General features: G+C 47.4%; 1 protein-coding gene across 2 annotated transcripts in view; it reads left to right on the top strand.

The window, feature by feature from the left end:
* Positions 1-21,128, top strand: part of EPHB1 (EPH receptor B1) — a 423,113-nt gene that overhangs the window by 264,903 nt on the left and 137,082 nt on the right. For both annotated transcript variants that reach the window (XM_014828754.3, XM_070493336.1), the window contains one exon: positions 19,423-19,578. In XM_014828754.3, coding sequence (XP_014684240.3) covers positions 19,423-19,578 — 156 coding nt within the window. The remainder of the gene's footprint in view (positions 1-19,422; positions 19,579-21,128) is intronic.

A 21,128-nucleotide genomic window follows, 5' to 3' on the forward strand; every position in this document is an offset into this window, starting at 1 on the left:
TACTTCTCTAACTGGAGCTTTCATTATGTGTCACAGGCAGGAGTTAGTGCTACGTGGGTCAAGTTAGTTAAAACCTACACACTACAAATAATAATGATAATAAGGACCAAGTGAGTCCACCACATCTGCCCCTCATGCTCCATCCCCTCGCCTCCCCAGGAGCCCAGAGCAATCCTTGGGGCCCTGTTCCCTTTGGGTCTCCAGGCCCATCCTGGGGCCCCCTCACTTCTCAGGAGAGGTGGTGATGGCAGCTCCATGAGCTCCCACACAGGGGTGTTTGTGGTGGCAGAACTGTGAAATAGTTAATCTAGGCAGTGAGGGAAATCTTTGCTGGATGTGGTCCTCCCTCTCCCTTTTCATGAATATATATATTTTTTCCAGCTCAGAGATATGCCAAGAAAATAAAAGTAAAAGGGGGAGAGAGAGAGACCAAAGTGTCTTTAATTTGAATAGCTTTTCCCATGTGAAAAAACGACGGTTCATTGCAAAATATTTATCTTCATTACGCTTGGTATCATTATTGATGGAGAAGCCCCGCAGACTAATGGGAAAATCTCTCTAGGAGGCCTGAATCCAGATGAGCTGAGTCTCTACCTTGCCTTCGACATGCTGGGTGAGCATGGCCTTTGATTTATGGGTGCCCCAGCTGACCCATCAGTCCAGCCCGGAAAGAATAGTACTTATGGTTGGGTTAGCCTCACAGAGCTGGGAGAGGGTTTCCAGACTAGGGCTTGAGTTCTTTGTGGCACAGACTGCTTCTTGCTTGCCTTTGTATTAAATAGGGCCCTTGCTTAGTAAAGGTGTGTGTTGAGTGGCTGAATGATGGATGAGAGACCATGAGAGCGAGCGTGTGATAAAGGGATAGGTGATCAATGAATCCGGGTTAACCATTCATTTCACAGAAGGGGTCAGTGTGGTCCAGAGATGGGAACTCACACCCAGTACTTCAGAGCTGGCCTGAGGTTCAGCTCCTTCCTTCCCAGAGGCCTCTCTGTCCCTACCCTTCTTCTAGGAGATATAAAGCATAAGTGAGAATGTGGTCTTACAGCTCTTTTTCTATATTCTACTCAGAATAAAAGGAGCTTACAAAACTCAGAGTATCGTTTGTCATGGTGGATGTTCAAGAAGCCCAAGTCAGCAGCCTTGGCAGCTGACATTCACATTCAAACCCAGGCCTGTGTGTGTTCACCCATCAACAGCAAAGGCGAGGAGCTGGTCTGACTCCCCTCATCCCCACTGCACAGATGAGTCCACTGTGGCTCAGAGAGGCTCCCGTGGGACTTCCTGTGACCTCTCAGGGAGAAAGGGTTTAGGAACTGGTTCTGGAACCAGGTGTTGGAGTCAACTCTCAGGGTGGATTTTGGATTTTGCTGCCCCATGGCTGCCTCCTGTGACATCCTGGGGCCACGTGTTGAAAGTGTAGCCACGAGGAGGCGGGACCAGTGCTCGCCTATGTTTTCTGGTGGCCAAGTCAGTTGATTAACACACGAGGTGCTGAGAGCAGCCCTGACTTTGAGGAATTCCTCGAGGGGAGCTGAGTGTGTCTTCCCAAGCTCATTACCTGGTCTTAGAACTTTATAGCCGCACCTCATAAATTGGTTCAATGTGACATCTGGCCGTTCACTTGGAAGAGATGTCGGGTGATTTAGAGCTCCTGCATGCTGGTTTCCGGTCGGTGTCAATGCGTGCAATCTTCTGGAGGATGGAGGCCTCCATCAGTTGTTTCCTTTCTTCACACTCAGCCACCTTCGGGCCCAGGTTTACTGCTCTGAGATTGTAAAGATGCTGAGGAAGGGAGGCTGGGCCTGGGTTTGCTTGTGCTGCCTCAGATGGCATCTGCCGGTCTGAACAAGGATAGCTCACAAATGTCGGATGCGGGTGGCTCATGTTGTCCTGAGGGCGCCGTCTAGTGCTCCCCAGCACACATTCCTCCCTGACAGCAGCAGAAGGGGGCATCCTGGCCTTGCCTTCCCTGCCTCTGTCTCCCCCAGGTGACCTGTGTCCCCTGCCACACGCTCATCTCAGCATATTACTGACACCTCCTTCTGTCTCAGACCGCTTCCCTTCCCCCAGGGAGTGCTGTGGGTTTGAAATGATGGTCTTTAATCATTTCTTAAGTGACCAGCCCAGAAATCATTTCTTAGAGCCATACACACAAATTAAACTATAAATCCACACTGGGCCCTGCCTGAGAAGGACGAAGTGCAGCCTGATTCGGAGCAGAGGGGTGGCTTCCACAGGAGAAAGGAATCAGCATGCGCCGGGAGGAAAGGCGGCGCCTTGGAGAGAAGGAAGACACTTGCCTACTGTCTGAGCTCCAGCTGCCATGACAGAATACCACGGACTGGGGGCCTTAACAACAAACATTTGTTTCTCACAGTTAAGGGGGCTGGGAAATCCAAGATCCAGGTGCCAGCAGATTTGGTGTCTGGTGGGGGTCCGCTTCCTGGTTTGCAGGCATCTTCTCCTTAAGTCCTCACAGGCCCTTTCTTTGGTTCTTGCGCACAGAGAGAGCAAGATCTCATGTCTCTTTCTCTTTTCATAAGGGCACTAATCCCATCATGGGGGCCCCACTCTTATGACCTAGTCTAACCTTCATTACCTCCCAAAGACGCCACCTCCAAATACCATCACCTTGGGGGTTAGGGTTTCAACATGTGAATTTGGGGAGTACACAAACATGCAGTCTGTCAGTCTGTCACACCTACTAACTCCCCTTCCTCAGAATGGCCCCTTCCTGCTTCTGTTCTGCTCTGGACAAGAGGTCCCAGACAGCTGGGTTCAGGCATGGGAAGGTGCTCCTCTCAGGGTTAGGAAGTCTGCGTAGCCCCATCAGGGCTGAGCCATGCATCCAGCTACCCAGACCAGCCAGGCCTGAGAGGGCCTTTGATTACCTCTGAGAGCTGGGAAAGAGGGGGGCAAGAATGATTATCCGGGAGAGTGAGAAACTGGCAGGCACTCATCAAGAGAGACTCAGTATTACAGGTTGGGGATGGGTGATCCTGAAACATATCCACGATTCCTACTTATTTCAAGACTCATTTTAACATTATACACCCCCCCCCAAGACTAATTCCAGTCTATTTGGACCACCCAATATCTCTCTCCATGAAGACAGTCTTCTGTTTCTTTAGGTTGGTGATGGGCGTCCAGCAAGGACACTAGCAAGCTTCGAAGCGTCCTTGAGTCTTTCCTACCACCATGCCTTTGCACATGCCATTTCCTTTGCCTGGAATGCCTTTCTTTATTTTATCTACCTGGTAAACTCCTATTTGTGCTTCAAAACCCAGATCAACTGTCATCTCTTCCAGGGGACCTTCCTTCTCTCCCAACTGATAAACAGAGGGACTGCCTCTTTACCCCCCACTCCTATACATGCTTCCCTTTTCACATTAATCATGGTATATTATAATTACTGTTAGCATTAGGTTCTTCCATTAGACTTGTGTTCCTTGAGAGTGGCGACTCGAGCTTACTCTTCTCTGTATCTCCAACAGCCGGGTCAAGGAGTGATGTTCCCAAAGCTGTGTAGTCAAGTGATTGGAGCCCCGGAGTGAAAGAGCTGCTGCAAATCTTTCCTTTGCCTCCAACACACTTTGTTTGTGTAAGTCACTCAGCTTCTGAGTGGAAAAGCTGAGTTTCTTCTCTGCAAGATGGGAAAAATGAAACTGGTGCCTTCACTATTTCAGAAGCCTACAAAGAAGATGAATCTGAGAGTGGGTTGGTGGGGGAATGTGTCAAAACCCTTTAGCTCCTTGAAAAATTCCATTAGAAAGTCAAGGTGTTGCTATTGCAATTATTATTTGATTCCCAAATGGTGAGCGTGCTTCCAGAAATGTGCTTTGCTTGATGAACCGATACATTTTCAGCCCCCACTGATGAATTTGGGAATCGAATACCTGTCATCTCGAAATAATTGACACATCTTGGTGAGGCACTTACATTCTTCTGATGAAATTCTGGATTCTTATTGAGAGTGAGGAGAAAGACGTGTTACATGGGAGCAATATTGTTTTATGGACCTTTATCTTGGTTATTAACAAATGAGCGTTACGTGTAGAAATGGTAAAGGGGGAATTCAGTAATGAAGTTTCATAGGATTATAATGATTATTAGCCTGATGATGATGAAATCCAGACTTCAATGCATGTGGTTTCCTTGGCACTCACTCTTCTGTGCCCCCTAATGCTGACGGACAGCAGGCTGGCTCCTTCTGTCCCTGTACCCTATCCTGAAGTTATCTGGGAAGTGGACATAAAGGTGGTAGAGTCCTTTAGCATATTTGGACTGAGGTGTCAGCAAACGATAATAATTACAGATGCCCATATGTCATATAAATAGCAGACATCGTATATTTTAGGAGGCTGGCACCCACTAGAGGTAGGAGGAGTTAGTGTCAGTGAACACTGCCCCCACCCTGCTACTGAGCCGCCCAAGTGTCCACTGGAAAATGCAGCCAGTCCCACCATTTATGCTCTTCTTTTCCTCTGCTTATCGGAAGCCACTGGGAAGATGAATCTGCCTTTCAGAGCAGGCTTCTGCAGAAAACCCAGCACCCACAGCCATGCATCACCTTTTTACCTTTGGTCAGGAATTCAGGCAGGCAGCCACTCAGAGGGCTCAGAACCAGCATATGACATAGACCATACTTATTTTTTCCCCTTTGGAGGCAGGGAAAGTAGGGCAAGATGCCTTCGGTGAGCAGAAAAGAAATACATCTTGTCCCTTTCCCAAGCCTCTCATCTGAACTCACGTGCACTTGAATGTGTGCATTCTCCAGCCTTAGTGCATGTGCCCCCAAATACAGACGGCCCCCACCCCCATGAATAGCTTACCTTAATGGCTAATCGGAAAGGCCGTCAGCTTTAAGCCAGACAGACCTGCTTTTGAATGCTGCCTCTGCCTCTGCCACAGACTAGCTGCAAAATATCAGGCAAGTTGTTTGACCTCTCTGAGCCTCAATGTCATTGCTGGTGAAATGAGGATGATACTATCTTCCTTACATAGTTTCATTAGAAAGAAATGATATGTGAGAAATAGAAAAATATAAGAAAATTTGGTTTTTAAAAATTAGAATTTGTTTTTGTCTGTAAAGTAAATCCAGGCTGGTAGAGCACTCTGTGGTATGGTATTGGAGAGCCAGGTATATTCTATCTTGTTGCTCCGACATCTTTAACACACAGTTTCCACCTCGCAAACCAAATGGCTGCTTGAGTTCCAGCCATCATGTCCACTTTCCAGCTGGCAGGAAAAAAGAAAGGGAAAAGAAGAGCTAGCTTTCTCTCTTGAAAGTCACTGCCCGGAACTCACATATACTTCTGCTCGTATCTCTGGATCTTAGCAATTTGAACCAATGCCCATGCATTATCAAGCCTTGATGAGAATGTTCCACATGGTGGCACAAACGTTGACTTTGAAAGATATAAAACATGAGCAAGGTGATGACACATTGCCTATAGTGAGCACACAATTTTATAATAGAATGATATTAATAGCTGCTTTTAATTGAGTAGTTGTTACATGCCGGGTACTACATCAAACATTTTATATTTATTATCTCATTTGATTATCAAAACAACTCTGTGAGATAAGGACTACTGTTATTGCATTTTTACAGGTGAAGAAACTGAAATTCAAACAATTACAGAACTTGCTTCCTATGGCTACAAATAGGGGGTTCACAACTCAGAGGATGGCATTCCTTTCCTCATAAAGTCGTGTTGCCATAGTTTATATTTAACGTGATATACACTAGTTTTTGTTGGTTCCAAGGAAATGACTCGATTTTAAAACACCCCAACCAGTAAGCTGTCAAGTGTCTAGATCCAGACAGCCCATGTTCAGTTCCTGGCTGTATCACTGGCTGTGGGACCTCAGACAAGCTGCTGATCTTACTTGAGCCTCAGTTTCCTAATGTTCAAAATGGGAATATTGTAGCACATGTCTCTTAGAGCTGTTGTGAGGATGAAGTGAGGTTGTGCTGAGCACGTGAGTACCTGGCCCATGATAAATGCTTGTTTGAATACTCTTATTATTATTACTAATAACATTATTGTTACTAATATCGACTCAACTTTATAACCAATTTTAGCAGGTGATGGTCGGCTTGGCAACCCATGGACCTTGCCCTAGCAGGATGCGGAAGATGGAAGGGGATGGCCCAACATCCTACCCTATCCTGTGTTCTGTGGGACTTGCTAGTCTCTGGTTTAATGAGGCCTTCCTTTACTGGCCTGACCTAGTAGGCTTGGGATGGGGGTGAGGGTGAGCAAGGAAGAGCAGGCCTCTTCCTCTGCAGCAGAGGGACCAGCGTGGTGGTCTCCTGTCCAGCTAGGCTCCTGTCTTTCCTTCAGCCCTGGATTTATTTCCTTTGGGGAAGTTCTTTCCCAAGCTGCTCAGCAGAGTCTGCCCCTATTTTCCTGCACTCCTCCCTCCCTGGCTCTCCTTTGGGTCCGCGCCTGCTGCCCCTGTCCTAGGCCCTCCTGATGCCTTCAGCTGAATGGCTCTCTGCTTCCCCAACGTGCACACTGAGATCTAAGTGCTAAGTGCACCCTTAACACCTCTGATCTTTGCTGCAAGCTTCTCCCTTTAATCGTGTTTAACTGACAAACCTGAAGGCAGTTGGTGATGCTAATATTCATCTAGGAACTGCAAATAGGGAGGACACAGAGCACTCTGGAAATTACCTCTCAGCACCTGGGAATAAGTGGTCACTGGGAGAGAACACAACTATCCAACCCCTTTCTGCCTCTGCTCACAGCAGGAGCCCTCTCCCCGCTGCTCTGATGTGCAACACCCGCTGATCCACTCGCACGGCCTCCAGGGCTCTAGGGTTGGCCCTGCACAGCTGTTCAGAAGGAGGGCATCCTCCCTATTCCAGAACCCGTGAGCCCCGTTTCTCTGTTCAGAGGCTACTTCAGATTTGGTGAGGTTCCTGAGCAAAAGTCATAGGTCAGACAAAAGGGATTCTGCCAAATTTGTCTGCCTTCAGCATTTCGGATAAATGTCATGCAAATGTTCTGCCTTGTCAAGTTCACTCCTACTTGGAGAATCTTTTGGGATGAGGATAACATTATTTCAATATTGATTGTTACTCATCGTTATTTCACTCTTTAGAGTTGACTTTGGGACTTAGAAAGTGCTACATCCACTATCTTTGCAATTTAGGAGCTGAAACTGAGATCAACACACCCTCCTGGCCAGAGTGTGGCAGAGCCAATTAGACCTGACTTTGGCCCCTATGTGACCTTGGACAGGCCACTTTTCTCTGCCATTCTGCCAGGAGGCCCATGCCACACCCTTTGGCCAGGCCAGGGTGGCGTGGGGGAAGGATGCCTGGCCCTCATCTGTCGAGACAGCTCTGGTAATAATTTCAGCCTCGAAGCTTTTGCCCCATCATTACCAAAAAATAAAAATAAAAAATAAAATCACTTCTTTTGCTCACTTGTTCCACTTGAATGGTGTATAATATCATTATGGATTTATGTGTTTATGACTTTGTGACCTGGGGAGAAGCTGGAAATTCCACTGTGCCCATTTCTACTCCTGGGCTTCTGTAAAGGTCACAGCAAAATTATTTTATCAAGTACACCACAGAAGGGGAAATCTTAATCTTATATTATACATATGCAGCACTTGACCTTCTCTTGAGATGTGGCACCTCTTAGCTACACTTACTTAAACATAATGCAGCTCTTCCCCGGTTGCACACAGAGAGAATAATTAGGTGCCCTGGCATCCCAGCCAGAGAGGAGGCTGCGCTGTGGGGCTGACCTCAAAGATGAGAAGGAGAAAGAGTTGAAGCAGGCAGGGGAGGGATGGGGGTGAGCCCCACCAAGCTGCAGCAGGCTCATCCTGATGAGTGGGCCACGCGGGCTGGTGGCTTGTTCTGATTGCCCTGCTGACTGTGACCAAGTAATTCACTGCCTTCTCCAGGGCTCAGTTTCCCCATCATAGGTCTGGGATGTGCCAACTTTGATCCATTGGGTAGTGGCTGCCTGTGGTATTGTGTTGAAGATTATGAGTCTGATCTGGGCTGAGGGGGAATGAGTGCTGTGATTGATTAGTAATGTCTGCCATGGCCAGCATTGGGAGTGGTGACAGTAGCTGTGCTGGGTACTTGACCCTGTTCCAGGGTATTTTTAAGGTCTTCCCCACCCTGGCTACCTGTGATTTGTAGACTCACCAAAGCCCTAGGGCAAGGAAGCCTGGAGAGGAAGAAGCAGTAACAACTCTCCCAGGAGAGGAGGACTGTTCGCCTTGTCAGGTTTGGGGGGAATGAGATTTGTGTGATGCATCTGCACGTGGATGGTTATTTGTTTCTGTTTTTTTCATATTGGCTCAGCAGAGAGAGTGAGGAAAGCGAGGCCTTTTGTGGGTACAATGACTCGCCAGCGCTTGCCCCGGCCCACAGGAAGGAGCCAGGAGCCCTGGGTGGCTTCTCGCCATCGTCCAACCTTGCACCGTGAGAAGGCACTTCGTTTATCTTAAGAACCTGGTTATAAATTATTTTTCAAGGGAATCCATCAAGGTCTGTGTCAGGAGAAGTACTTAAAAATAGGGTTTTTTCTCAGAGTAAACACTTCAGTTTAAAAATGTGGGAAGCAGCCTGACTGCCAGCATATGTCCTCCTTGTCCACTGCCCAGAGCTATAGATTGATGGTATTTTTAGAACCTTGGCAGCTGGGCTCTGACACAAGAGGAGACAGGGCCTGGGGAGGGGTCATCTGGGGATTCCCCTCAACCCCCCAACAGAGCAGTGGGAGCCCAGGCCTGGCAAACCTGGTGGCCCAATGGACCCAATCAGGATAGAGGACCTTGGAGCCCCTGGGAATGTCTGAAGTCATCTGGTTCTCACCTTCCTCTGCCTCGTGAAGCATCTCCCTGGTAGTGGAGAGGGAAGTGGGGAGGCCATACTCCCTTAAAGTCTGTCCTGGCTGCTGGCAGGGTGGTTCTACTCTCTTTTAAGGGACAGATCCCCTGTCCCCACCCCCAGCACAGGCTCACCCACCTCCTTCACCAACAGGCTGTGACATAGGCTCTTCTCCAGGAGGCCTCACCCTGCCCCTGGAGCCCAATGTCTTGAGAATTCCATCCCCATCTGGCCGTTTGCTGCCTCTGGATTGGGGCTTCTCCAGGTCCCCTTCCACTTCTGAGTCCCTGCACGCCTGCCTTCGCTCCTCAACAAGAGCCCTCTTCTTTCCCAATGTAAAGAGAGCGAGTCTCTTATATCTAACTCAGGGCACACAGAAAGTGCTCCCCAAAGTCTTGTGGAATGAATGAGACATGCATATGAAAGGGAAGGGCTCTGTTGGCTCAAGCTAGGAATCAGCTCCACCACGGGGCTCTCAGCAGCTGCTGGCTGTCCAGTTGGCCTGTTGGGATGGGCTCAGGTAATGCTGCACCTTCAGGGGCCAGTGTAATAAAGGAGATGGGGGGGCTGAGTCTCCAGCTAGAGGCCCCTCCCTGTCCCATTCCTAAGTCCTGAAGGCTCTTCTGTCTGCTCTGAGGACTCTGGAGTCTGGAGACCATGGCACCCCCTCCTCAGTACAGGAGCTCCTTTAGACCTATTTTGAGGCTGGCATTAGGGGACAGACTTGTGGAGTAGACACAGCCAGCTCCAAGAGGAGCCAAGTCAGTCCTGATTTCCGTGTGAGGCCCATCCTACCTTCCCTGCTCTGGACCCTTTCCTAGTGTCACTCCCAACCCCCTCAAGGTCCTAGGGTCAGTGAACCCACTGCCAGGGCATTAGATTTTTAAAAGAGAACTCCAGGAAGAAGGAAATGCCTAACCCAAGTGGAGGGCGGGCTTTCCAGCATCAGTAGGAAAGCAGGAGCACATTCCAGACAATGGGCATCGTTTGACTCCCAGCCCCTCGGCTCAGTGCCTGGCACCCAGTAGGGGCTCAGTGCATATCTGTTGAAGGAATGAGTGATCCCCGATCAATCACCAGATCCTCCTCTTCTAAATGACTCTTGAATCCATCTACTTCTCTCTGTCCCCTCTACCCTGGCAATTGTCACTCTTTCTGGGCTACTGTGTCTCCCCCTAACTGTCCTCTCTCCTGCAATCCATTCTCTTCTCAGCTGCCAGTGTGATCTTTCAGAAACAAAAGTCTGATTGTGTTTCTTCCCAATTTTAAGCCCATCAGTGGCTTTTGCAGACCTACGGATAACATCCAGGGGCTGGATGACATTTCAGGTTACCTCTGCAGACGCAGCCTCCTCCTTGCTGACTGATGCCTGCCCACCCACGTACACTCTCTGCCTGCGCCTGCGGCACTCCCACTGCACCTCAACCATGGAAACGCTGCTCTCAGTTTCTTGACTGAGTCATATTTGTTCCCCTGGGCCCTTGCACATGCTGCTCCCTCCACCTGGAGGGCTCTCTATCTCCCCTCACTAACCCACCTTACCTCTGCCAAGCTGTATGCCTCTTCATTTCTTCTTTATGTCTTAACTTAGTCATCACTTGCCCGAGACCTTCCCAGACTGGGTTGGGTCCCTCTTTGGCCTCCCCACCCTGGTCCCATCCATTGGGATTCTCAGTTGAGAGTCTGCCTTCCTGCACGAGGGTGGCAGCTCTGCAGGGAGGGATCTTTGTGTGTTTCATCCACTGGTATATGCCAGTGCCTAGCACAGCTGCAAGTGCAGAGTAAATCGTCAATTTGAATACTTTAAAATGAATGATTGATGAAAACATTCAACATTCAGCTTAGCTCCTTGCAGAAAACATCAAGTTGCTACTTATTGAGGAGATGCTACATTCCAGGAAGTTTACCTACGATAAACTGCTCTGCACAAAGCTATGGGAAGGAAGTTACCCAGAAGCCTTTGTTACAGATGAGGAGGCTGAGGTCTGGGGGGTTGAGTAACTTGCTTAAGATCACACAACCAGTAAGCGGCAGTGCTCTCAGACCCCAGGGCCATGATGTTTCCACTCTATCAGGTGGGCAAGAACAGTGGTTCTCAAAGTGGAGCTGCGTCAGAATCCCCTGGAGGGCTTGCTAACACTCAGATCACTAACCCACCCCAGAGTTTCTGGATCAGTAGGTTTGGAGTGCAGTCGGAGGTTCTGCATTTCTGTAGCTCCCGGGAGCTGCTGCTGCTGCTGCTGCTGCCGGTCTGGAGACCACAGTTTGAGGATCACTGGCTGAGATCCTTAGAAAACACCTGGGTTTGCTTTATGGCCACCCCCACTCTCTCTTCAACCACACTGACCTTGGGCCGGGATGCAGTCCTGAACTCCCTTCTGAGAGGCTGGCGCCCGGTCCAGCCTCCCTTGCCTGGAATTGGCCTTGGCTGTGCTGGGCCCAGCTGCTCTCTGGCACAGTGACAAGGACCTAAGTGCCTGCCCCTCCCCCTTGAGACTCTGCTCTTCTGTTTGTCATCCTTCAGTCCTGACCAGTGATCTCCCCATTCCAGCAAGGAAGGCGCCCCATCCTGACCCCACCTCTTTAACAATGTCCGTGCTGATTGATGTATTCTAGGCTCGCTGCTGCTGCTGCTGTCTGAGCAGCTTAATAGCGCTGGAAGTTACAGTCTTGTCTGTGTCGTGGTGCCTGCAGCATTCGTCAATTTTAGCAAGTGTCACCAAGAGTGATACGAGTGTATGACACAGCTAAGTATCCCCTCTGCACAGGCCATTACAGCTGGCGCGGGGCCCAGGGAGGCAGGAACTGGAGACCCATTTGGCTTCATGCATGCAGGTGACATAGAAATGAAAGTGCCCCAGCCCGTCTCCTGCCATGGCCCCCATAAATGCTTTGTATTCCTGGCAACCTCTACAACTACCCAAGGGTCCCCAGGCGAGCCAGGGTCCTGCTCTCTCTGAGTCTTGATGTACTCTTTTCCCTTTGCCTCACCCTCCCATTTTTGCATCAACTTTTACTCCTCCTTCAAGGCCTGTGCATGTGCCACCTTCTCCAAGCAGCCTTCCCAGCTCCCCTTTACTGTCCCCTTCCTCTCAAGACCTCTGGCACAGGGCATCTCAGCCCTCTCTGACCTGCCCTGTTCAGCTCAGCTCCTTGGGATCAGAGATTGCCATCCAGGCTTTTGTGTCCTCCCACAAATTAAAAAATGGAGTGATTGAGATTCTCTTTGATTCCTAGAGTCCCGTATACACAATGCAAAACACTGGGAAAAACACAAAATAATCATCAGTAATGCTACCACTCACAGTTTTCATTTTAGTGAGTATGGTTTATATATTTACATATATATGTATGTGTATATGTATATGTGGTGTGTGTAATGAAGTTCATACTCTACTTATCATTTTAGAACCTACTTTTAAAATATTTTTCCATGACATAATTTTAATGGCTATATAGTATTCCATTATGTGGATGTTCCATAATTTATTTAATCAATACCCTATTGTTTGACTTTTGAGTTCTTTCTTTTTTCCCTCCTTCCTTCCTTTCTTACATATTATAAACGACACTGGGCTAAAGATCCATCAACATAAATCTGCTCCCACATCTACTCGCTTTGCTTTAGAATGAGTCACTAGAAGTATAATTCTTGAATCAAAGCTCTGAACATTTTTAAGGTCTGAATACAGAAAAGCCTTAAGCATCCAGTTTGTGTGGAAGTGCCCATCACCTCATGCCCTCTAATATTGAGATCACATTATTATTATTGTTTTTGTTATTATTACTATTATTATTATTTTGCTGAGGAAGATGACCCCTGAGCTAACAGCTGTGCTAGTCTTCCTCTATTTTGTGTGTGAGTCACTGCCACAGCATGGCCACCAACAAGTGGTATAGGTCCGTACCTGGGAACTGAACCCCGGGCCACTGAAGCAGAGCATGCCAAACTTAAGATCTAGGCCACAGGGCCAACCCCTGTTATTATTATTTTTTATCACAGCTTTTATCTTTGGGGTCTTATCACAGCCAGCCTCCAGTGAATGTTCAGTTCAACCAGCCACAGAGTGCATATGCCCATGTGTAAGCCTTATGCTAAGCAGTAGGGAGAGGGAAATGCAAAGACGACAAGACCTAGCATCAGCCTTCAGAGATCTTTCAAACTAGTACAGTAATTGGATGGATGGATGCGTGTATACCTGGGAACTACTTCTCTGCTATCAGTCTTCTCAACATCTTGCCATGAATATAAGGGGAAATGGAAGTATTCACAGGCCCTGGGTCCCAACGAGATGTCCTTGGTTGTTCAAGGAGACTCATTGCTGGGAAGAGCAAAGACTACTGGTGAGAGTAGACAAGCATCCCAGCAGAGGGGCCAGTGCCACCTCTTTCCAGGGAGCTTCATGCCTGGAGTTCCAGAGTTGGGAACCCATGGTGTCAGCCACCAATACTCTGAAGGTGATGGAGACATTTGGCCACAGGAGTGTCTCTAGATATCAGGCCCAACCTGGGGTCACAAGACCCAAGGGAAGAGCTGTCCAGAGCTGTGTGCATGTCCTTCAGGAGCCTCTTGCCTGCCTACACTGCCACCACAATGCCCACCCCAGATTTCTCAGCCGCTGCAGAGAGAAACTCTTCTGCCTCTCTTTCACAGTGGGAGCAAAGTGTGGAGATGAAGGGGAGGTTTTAGGAGTAAGGAGCTCAGGGCTATGACCCTCTTTCTTCCTGGTCAGGAGCACGTGCCTTGTCCCTCTCACTGTGGCCCGGTGAGTGAGGCATGCAGACCTCCCAAGCCAGCTGCTGAGCTGCACCTGCCTTGAGAAAAAGGCACCCGGTTCTTAAGCAGGGGATGAATATTCATTGGCATGAACCTTTGCAAACTCATTTGGGGAAAAAAAATTAGATCAAGAGAAGTAATCAGATTATTAAAAAGAAAGAGCGAGGACAGAAGGCAGCGGTGGAGGGAAGAATCACATTTAAAATGCAAGGAGAGGTTTCCTTCCTGCTGAGTAGCTGTGACCCCCTGGACCATGCACCAGGAATAGTTAAGCTCTCCCACATTTCTGCTGCATGAAAATGTTGTTTTCTGAGGCCTCGGTTGAGGGGGGATGGGCAGAGGCAATGTGCCCCTTCCACGTACGAAAATTATAAAATAATGTTTCGAGGTTTTCACTTTATCTTCCTTGGATATCAGAAAAATTGAGAGAGCTAAAGAGGCTCTGGTGAGTGCTGAGTGACAGGTTAAAGGGCTCCAATAAAGATTAGATGGTCCACTATCTCCTGAGGAAATTGCATAAAAGTGGTTATTCCTTCTTGCTTCTATTAATTTCCTCTTCCTGGCTGCTTGGAAATGCTTCATAACCTGATGCTGCAGATGGAGATGAGAGGCGCTTTCCATTATCTCAATCACTGCACTGTTTATGAGACACTTAATCTGTTTCTTTATAAAGTAATAGTACTGTAGGTGATGGATTTAGTGTCACTGGAAGTCTGCATGCAGGGACGGGAGTGGTGGGGGGGAGCTGGCGGTCTTGAGAGCATTGTAAGCACAGGTAATTTGTTACATCTTGGAGCCTCTAGGAAGTTGGGTGGGCGTTTCAAGGTGACCTTCTGGATATCAGCTAGAGGTCACGTGTACAAGTCCCTTATTGCTTGAAGGATGAGGGAAACGCAGTGTGTTTTGCCTGGGGAATGGATAATATACTTATGCAGAGGGACCTGGTACTCAGATCTTGTCTCTTCCTCTCTGCCTAAGTTGGGGGCAGGGAAACAGGTGTGTGTATGGGGCGGGGGGGGGGGGGGCGGGCGTGCCACCCCAAGGCCCCGTTTATCACCTGTCTGAACTGTGATCTCTTGCAATGGAAGGAAGTAAACCCCCTTTTCTTAAGGAAACAAAGCAATCTGGGCTACACCGGTGTCAGAAACAAACGTTCAGCGCTCCGAGTTACAGGTGTCCTACTGACAAGGGTCTTGTGTGAATCCCCAGCAAGGTGCACATGGCTCTTCTTTCCTACCCACCTCCTGGGATCATAATGAAACCCTCCCAGCGGCTGAGATGGGGCTGGGCACTGTCTGATCTAATTTCCCTTCCAACCTCTCCTGTTCTTCCACCTCTTCCCTTGTTGCTTTGTCTTTGCCTCCCCTGAATCTCGCCTCTTAGTCTCCGCAAGAAAACATTTCTGTGGTTCTCATCTCATAATGACAGATCCCCAAAATGATGTCCACCCTGCCTCACCAGTCCCCTCTGTGCACGCACAAGCAGAGTGAAAATGGCGCTGTACGGGAATCAGTATTCAAGGTCTGCCTCTCCCAGCAGGAAGAGTGCTTCCCAAAGTCTGCTGCCCCCATCCCCTGCGCGCTGCTCTGTTCCTCTAGCAAGGTGCCTCGCTCGCAGCAGATCTTCTATAAACATTTGTTGAATCAGGAGCTCATAACTGTGGTGATAATATTGACCGTAATTTTATATTAAGAGAAAGACAATCTCTGAGTTTTGAAATGATATTAAAGCAAAGAACTATGTTATCCACCTCAAAACTGCTTGAAAGTGAGGTTATGTGCTTGGTTAGGCTTTCACATTACTTAATTATTATTTTTTGAAACTGTGGAGCCTTTCAGCAGGTGTGTGGTCTCCAGGCTGCCAGAGTCCCCACCACTCTCCACTGCTGTTACTTCCAGTGCTTTCTGTACTCAGGGGGCTTATCTGGGCAGAGGCCATCTGCCTTTGCTTCCCTTGGCCTAAATATTCTTTGTTAGAATCTACCCAGAAGCTCCATGTAGCTCCTCTAATTAAAGCTGCTTTTTGTCAAGGGGCAGCATAATTTTCTTACTTATTTTTCTATGTTGAATTTCCGGTTAAATAACAATGCTATTAACTTCTATTTCTTATTAGTGGTGTCTGATACAAGATGAGTTAAAAGCACTTTATGGACTAGCCAGGCACTTTAACAATTTTTTAAAGCATTAATTCTATGAGAAAATATAGCACAAGTGTGCTTACAAGTTACAATCTAAAAATCTAATAAATGAGCCTAGGAATGCTGCTTCTTTGTAAATCAGGGAATGTCCAGACAGAGATTTTATTAAAATATTATCTTATGAAATCTGAATATTAGGGGGATTCACCCATTTTTCAATTATAGGTAAAATATATTTTACAGATATAATTATTCACCCATTATACAAACAAGAATAATATGCGCAGAAGCGGATTCTTCCATTTGGTTCTAGGATTTATTTGCACACTTTGGGACTCCAAACTTATATTCTGACCTTGAATTCTAAAAGTTCCTGCAAAGAAAACTTATTTTTCAAAATAAAGTGGGTAAGGGGCTGGCTCAGTGGCATAGTGGTTAAGTCTGCATGCTATACTCCGTGGCCTGGGGTTCATGGGTTCAGATCCCAGGTGCAGACCCACACACCGCTCATCAAGCCATGCTGTGGTGGCATCCCACATACAAAATAGAGGAAGAGTGCCACAGACGTTAGCTCAGTGACAATCTTCCTCAAGCAAAAAGAGGAAGATTAGCAACAGATGTTGGCTCAGGGCCTATCTTCCTCACCAAAAAAAAAAAAGAGAGAGAGAGTGGGTAAGCAGAGGTAGAGAGGAATTAGCATTGTTCAACACTTTTTAACACTAGGTACCGTTTCATATTTGAGTTTATTAAATTATGATGACCTGTGGGATTTGTTATGGGAAGTGTGTTTCTTTTTTATAGATCCTTTGTACAGAGGAGCAAGTTGAGGCTCTGAGGGATTGCATAACTTGCCACTGGTCACCAGCCAGGAACCAGCAGAGCCCGGATGTGGACCCAGGACTGTCTGATAACTGTCCAGGCCTCAATGCCCCGGGGGGAATAGAGTCACACCCCCTCTCAGGACCTCTCTTCCCAACCTTTCTCTGAACGTCTCTCCCTGAAGTCTGCTCTCCTGCATTTCCTCCCTTGTGGCTGACTTAGAGTCTCGAGGCTTCAGGACACCCAGTTCTGCCTTCTTCCATCAGAAATCTCAGAGGAAGTCACTTTCTAAATCTCTCTGCCACTTGTGGATATCAGGATGATTGTTTATGCTGTTAACTTATTAAATGTAAAGCAAGGAGCTTTTAAGTGCTGGAAAGAAAGTAAAATGCCTTGTTCCTGTTAGACTGGTGCATTAAGAAAATTACAGTGTGGCCGGGACCCAATGAATGCATGAGAGTCGCCACTGCACCCTCCCCAGCTTTCCAGGGAAAGAGCTTTGCTGTGTTTGACAGCACAGGCCTGGGTTCTCTGTTCTTCAGCTCCAGAGCTGAATGGGGCCAAGCAATTCTGGGTGATTTGCAGTGGAAAGGGCCAAGTGCTTCTCACAGAAGATAAGGAAGAGATATGGAAAGAAGAAAGGGAAAGAGGAGAAAGAAATAGAGGGAGACACTTCACTGAGTGGGCTCGGAAGGTAGACCAGTGAGCCATGTTCTGGGATACCTTGGTTGTGCCATTCAGGGTTTTCCTTTTGATGTTTATTTGTTGAGTCTTTAGCAAAGATTTAAATTTTTTTTTCTTTCTACTGAGAAGTTTCTTTTGAATGTGCTGACATGGGTCAGCAAGTGGCCCATTTTTACATGGGTTACAACAGAAATTTTTAAGAACATTATTGGAGCGTCTAGACAAGGTTTATCCCAGTGGGTTCTACGAAACTTGAATCCAAGGGGATGCTCTACAAAATAGGGCTTCATGGTGAGAAAATGTAGCATTCTATATCCCATTTTTGGAAGTTCTGAGAAATTCTGTAATAAAAATGAGATGAACTTCTTAAAATCACGTGTTCAAAATATCTGGCCACAGAACAGGTGCTAACAACTCAAAGATCATGAACTCGATGGAACTCTCTTGGGTTATGCTATTCCAGAACATTTCATTTCAGAAATTACCTCCCATCCAAGATGAGCTCCTGCTCCAGGGCACTTCCAGAGTAACTGAAACCCTATATCTCACTTCAAGTGAGCAAAGGAGTGAGGAAAATTTCCCAGCATAGGAAATAGTCCTGCTTTCTTATCTTAGCACCATGGATATTTTTCAAACAGTTTATGTGTATATCATCACTATCGTTTCTCCCACTGTGTCATTCCAGGCAACTTTTTTAACCTCTCCATGTCCCAATTTCCTCATTAGCAAAATGGAGATAATAATAGCTACCCCATAGAGTAATGCATGGAAAGCACTTAACAGGAATGTTAACAGATGGTGGCTACTGATATTATGAAAGAATACTCTGCACTTTCCAGGAGGGACCAATATATTTGGGAAGATGAACTTCGTGTAAGTAGAAGCCATTATAATGGTACTTCTCTTACAGTGATGATCACGTTGTATTGTAATTGTGTGACTACACTGGATCAAGAGCTCCTTGATGACTGGCTCTGTTCTCTAAACTCCCTGGATCAGGTTATCAGAAGGGTCACAGTAAATGTCTATGAATGACTGAGTGAAGTATATAAGAAAGCCATGCAGTTGACCATGCAGTAAGTTTTATCCAGTCTCAAAGGAGGATGAGCCAGAACAGGTTTCATGGGGAGAGGAAGAGTCAGGAGCTGAGATGGTGAGAAAGGGCCTCCAGGAAGTAGGTCAGGTAGAAGCAATATTTTGACGAATCAGCAGAGAGGAGACCAGATGTCTGGAGTAGATGGTCTGTACAGATGAGGCATGGTGAAAGCCTGACAGCTGGCTTAGAGTGACTTCTCCATTCATGGCTCTTCACAGGCTGACCACATAGGGAACTAAGAAAAAGTGCCCTATATCTGAGGGCACCTCTAATGAGCATCAGGCTGTACCAGGTGTTCCCAACCTTCCCCACTGTCATGTACATGATAGATGACACCAAGTGTATGACATGTTCCCTGGTGCACTGCCTGCAAAGCCATTATTTTTTCCCCCCACCTCCCAAAGTATTTCAAAATGCAATTAAGGGAGAATGATGTTGTTAAGCCAGTAACCTTGAAATCACTTTAATTTCTTTTTAAAGAATCACTCATGAATTTCACTCCTTTACCATCCTTCATAACAAGTGCTTGTTAACACTGCTCGCAGTGTCCCTCACATGTGTTGCACATGGCATTTAAGAACCATGGGTCCAGTGCTCTGTCAACCTGGACCCCTTGCCATCTGAGAACATTAGGTGAAATTCCTTCAGTGAGTGACTCACGGTAAGGCCCTGTCTGTTAACCAGGTGGAATAGGGAGGGAATAACCATTTATAGAGCACTTATCTCCCAGACACTGAGCTACACATTAGATTCATTTTCTCAATTAAATCTCTCGACACACCTGAAAGGGAAGAGTCATTATTCATATGTTCAAGTGAGAAAGGCCAATGGTACCAGGAAGGTATGTTTCACTAAGGATGTTTGAAGAATTGGAAGTGTTAAATAGGGGTCTCCTCAATCTAAAATGCTCACTTTGTGCAACAGAGTATCTCAGTTTCCATTTTTGGGCGGGCAGACTCTTTCGTTTTCTAGATCCAGGGAAGGGCCTCTGACTACTGCTCTTCCATTAATACTCAGATGGTCTCTTTGTGTTCCAGCCTGCCCTGCAGGGATGTTCAAGGCCAACCAGGAAGCTGAGGGCTGCTCCCACTGCCCCTCCAACAGCCGATCCCCTTCAGAGGCTTCTCCCATCTGCACCTGCCGGACTGGCTATTACCGAGCGGATTTTGACCCTCCGGAAGTGGCATGCACTAGTAAGTGTCTAGTAAGGGTCTGGGCTGGGGAGTTTGGTTCCTTGACAGTGCAAGTGATGGGTCTGGGGCAGGAGAGACATCATTCTCCGACTGTAGTACAAAGCAGAAATGCTGGCTGTGGTGCTGAAATGGACAGCTCCTGTGCTGGGCATGCAGGGCCCCTCTCTCTGCTTAGTAGCACAGGGTCAAGATTGTGTTCTTTCTTACTCCCTCCTCCCAGATAGGAGAGTCTTCCTCACCAAAGCAAGGGAATGTTTTCCCGCTAGATGGTAAAAATGCCAACCTGGAAAGTTCATTGAGTGCAAAATCAAGATTCACTAGGATATTGCAGCAATTCATAGTAACTTCCAGTCACCTCCTCCAAGAAGCTCCCTTGGTCGTGACAGCTGAGAATATCTTCTCTCTTCGCTGAGCTTCCTGTATCTCTGTGACCAGGCTTTCATCAGACTTTCATAATTTTATTAATTGCCCAGTTATTCTGTACTTGCCTTCTCAGTTACCACCTGAAGGTCCTTGTGTGCCAGGACCAGGTATTCATCTCCCTGTGTCTCTTCCAGTCCTCAGTATGGTACAGCATCTGTGCCCCTGCCAAATGACAAGACCAGGAGCCTGGCTACAGCGAGCATCTTTGAGGCAGAAATTCTAGGGGCTCCATCACTCTCCCATTCTCTGCTGGAAAGGGAAGGGCAGTCATCCTGCCAAAAGTGGAGGTGGGAGGGTGGGAACTCCACTCCCAGGGTAGGATGGGGAAGGGGAGAATTTCCTCCCAGTCTTTTCCTGCATAATCATGGGGCTGCCCTCCCTGCACAGCACTTTAGAGAACTTGCTCCTACTCCCCTAAGGGTTGCAGCCCTGAAACAGGGATGATTTCTCTTTTCAATATTCCCTCTGTATTTGGAATTCAATGCTCCAGGTCAGCCTCCCATTATAGTAGAGCTTTCTTCTGCATTGGATGCCGTTTCCTGACTCCCTGTGAGCAGGCACCTTCCCTTCACCTCCTTGGACCAAATCCCTTCCTCCCACCCCCAGGATGGAAGGGTACAGAGGGAACGTTTCATCCAGACTTGCAGTTTGATGGACAGAAAAAAATGACTGACCTCTGAGTAGAAGAATTTCTTAATTCTGGCCTTGCAATGTCTGTAACCTTTGCTGAGTAAAGAAGAGAAATGAAAGTGTCTTCTAGATCAAGGTCCTGAGGTCAATCAATGCTTATAGATCTGAACTGAGGAAAAGCTCGTCCTCTTGTAAACTGATTTTCCCCAGACCTCCCTCTCTGGTGGGCTGATATGAACAGAAATGATTCCATTTTTGCAGACTAACATCCCTATCTTTCTGTTGTGGTATCTCCTCTACTGATTCCTGAGGTTCCCCTGTGGGTCTCCGTGAGCCTGAGAAACATTGTTTAATGCACTTCTTTAGAAGCCGCTTAAGGCTGAAGCACTGCTGCTTGGATGTCCAGACCAAGGACTAGTCTCCATGATTGCCAGAGCATATGCAGGGTCTCACAGCTTCCCTCCTGAAAACATCCCCGCACCCACCCCCCCACTTCT

The sequence above is a fragment of the Equus asinus genome, chromosome 21, assembly GCF_041296235.1.
Source record: "Equus asinus isolate D_3611 breed Donkey chromosome 21, EquAss-T2T_v2, whole genome shotgun sequence".
In the NCBI taxonomy this organism is placed as follows: Eukaryota; Metazoa; Chordata; class Mammalia; order Perissodactyla; family Equidae; genus Equus; species Equus asinus.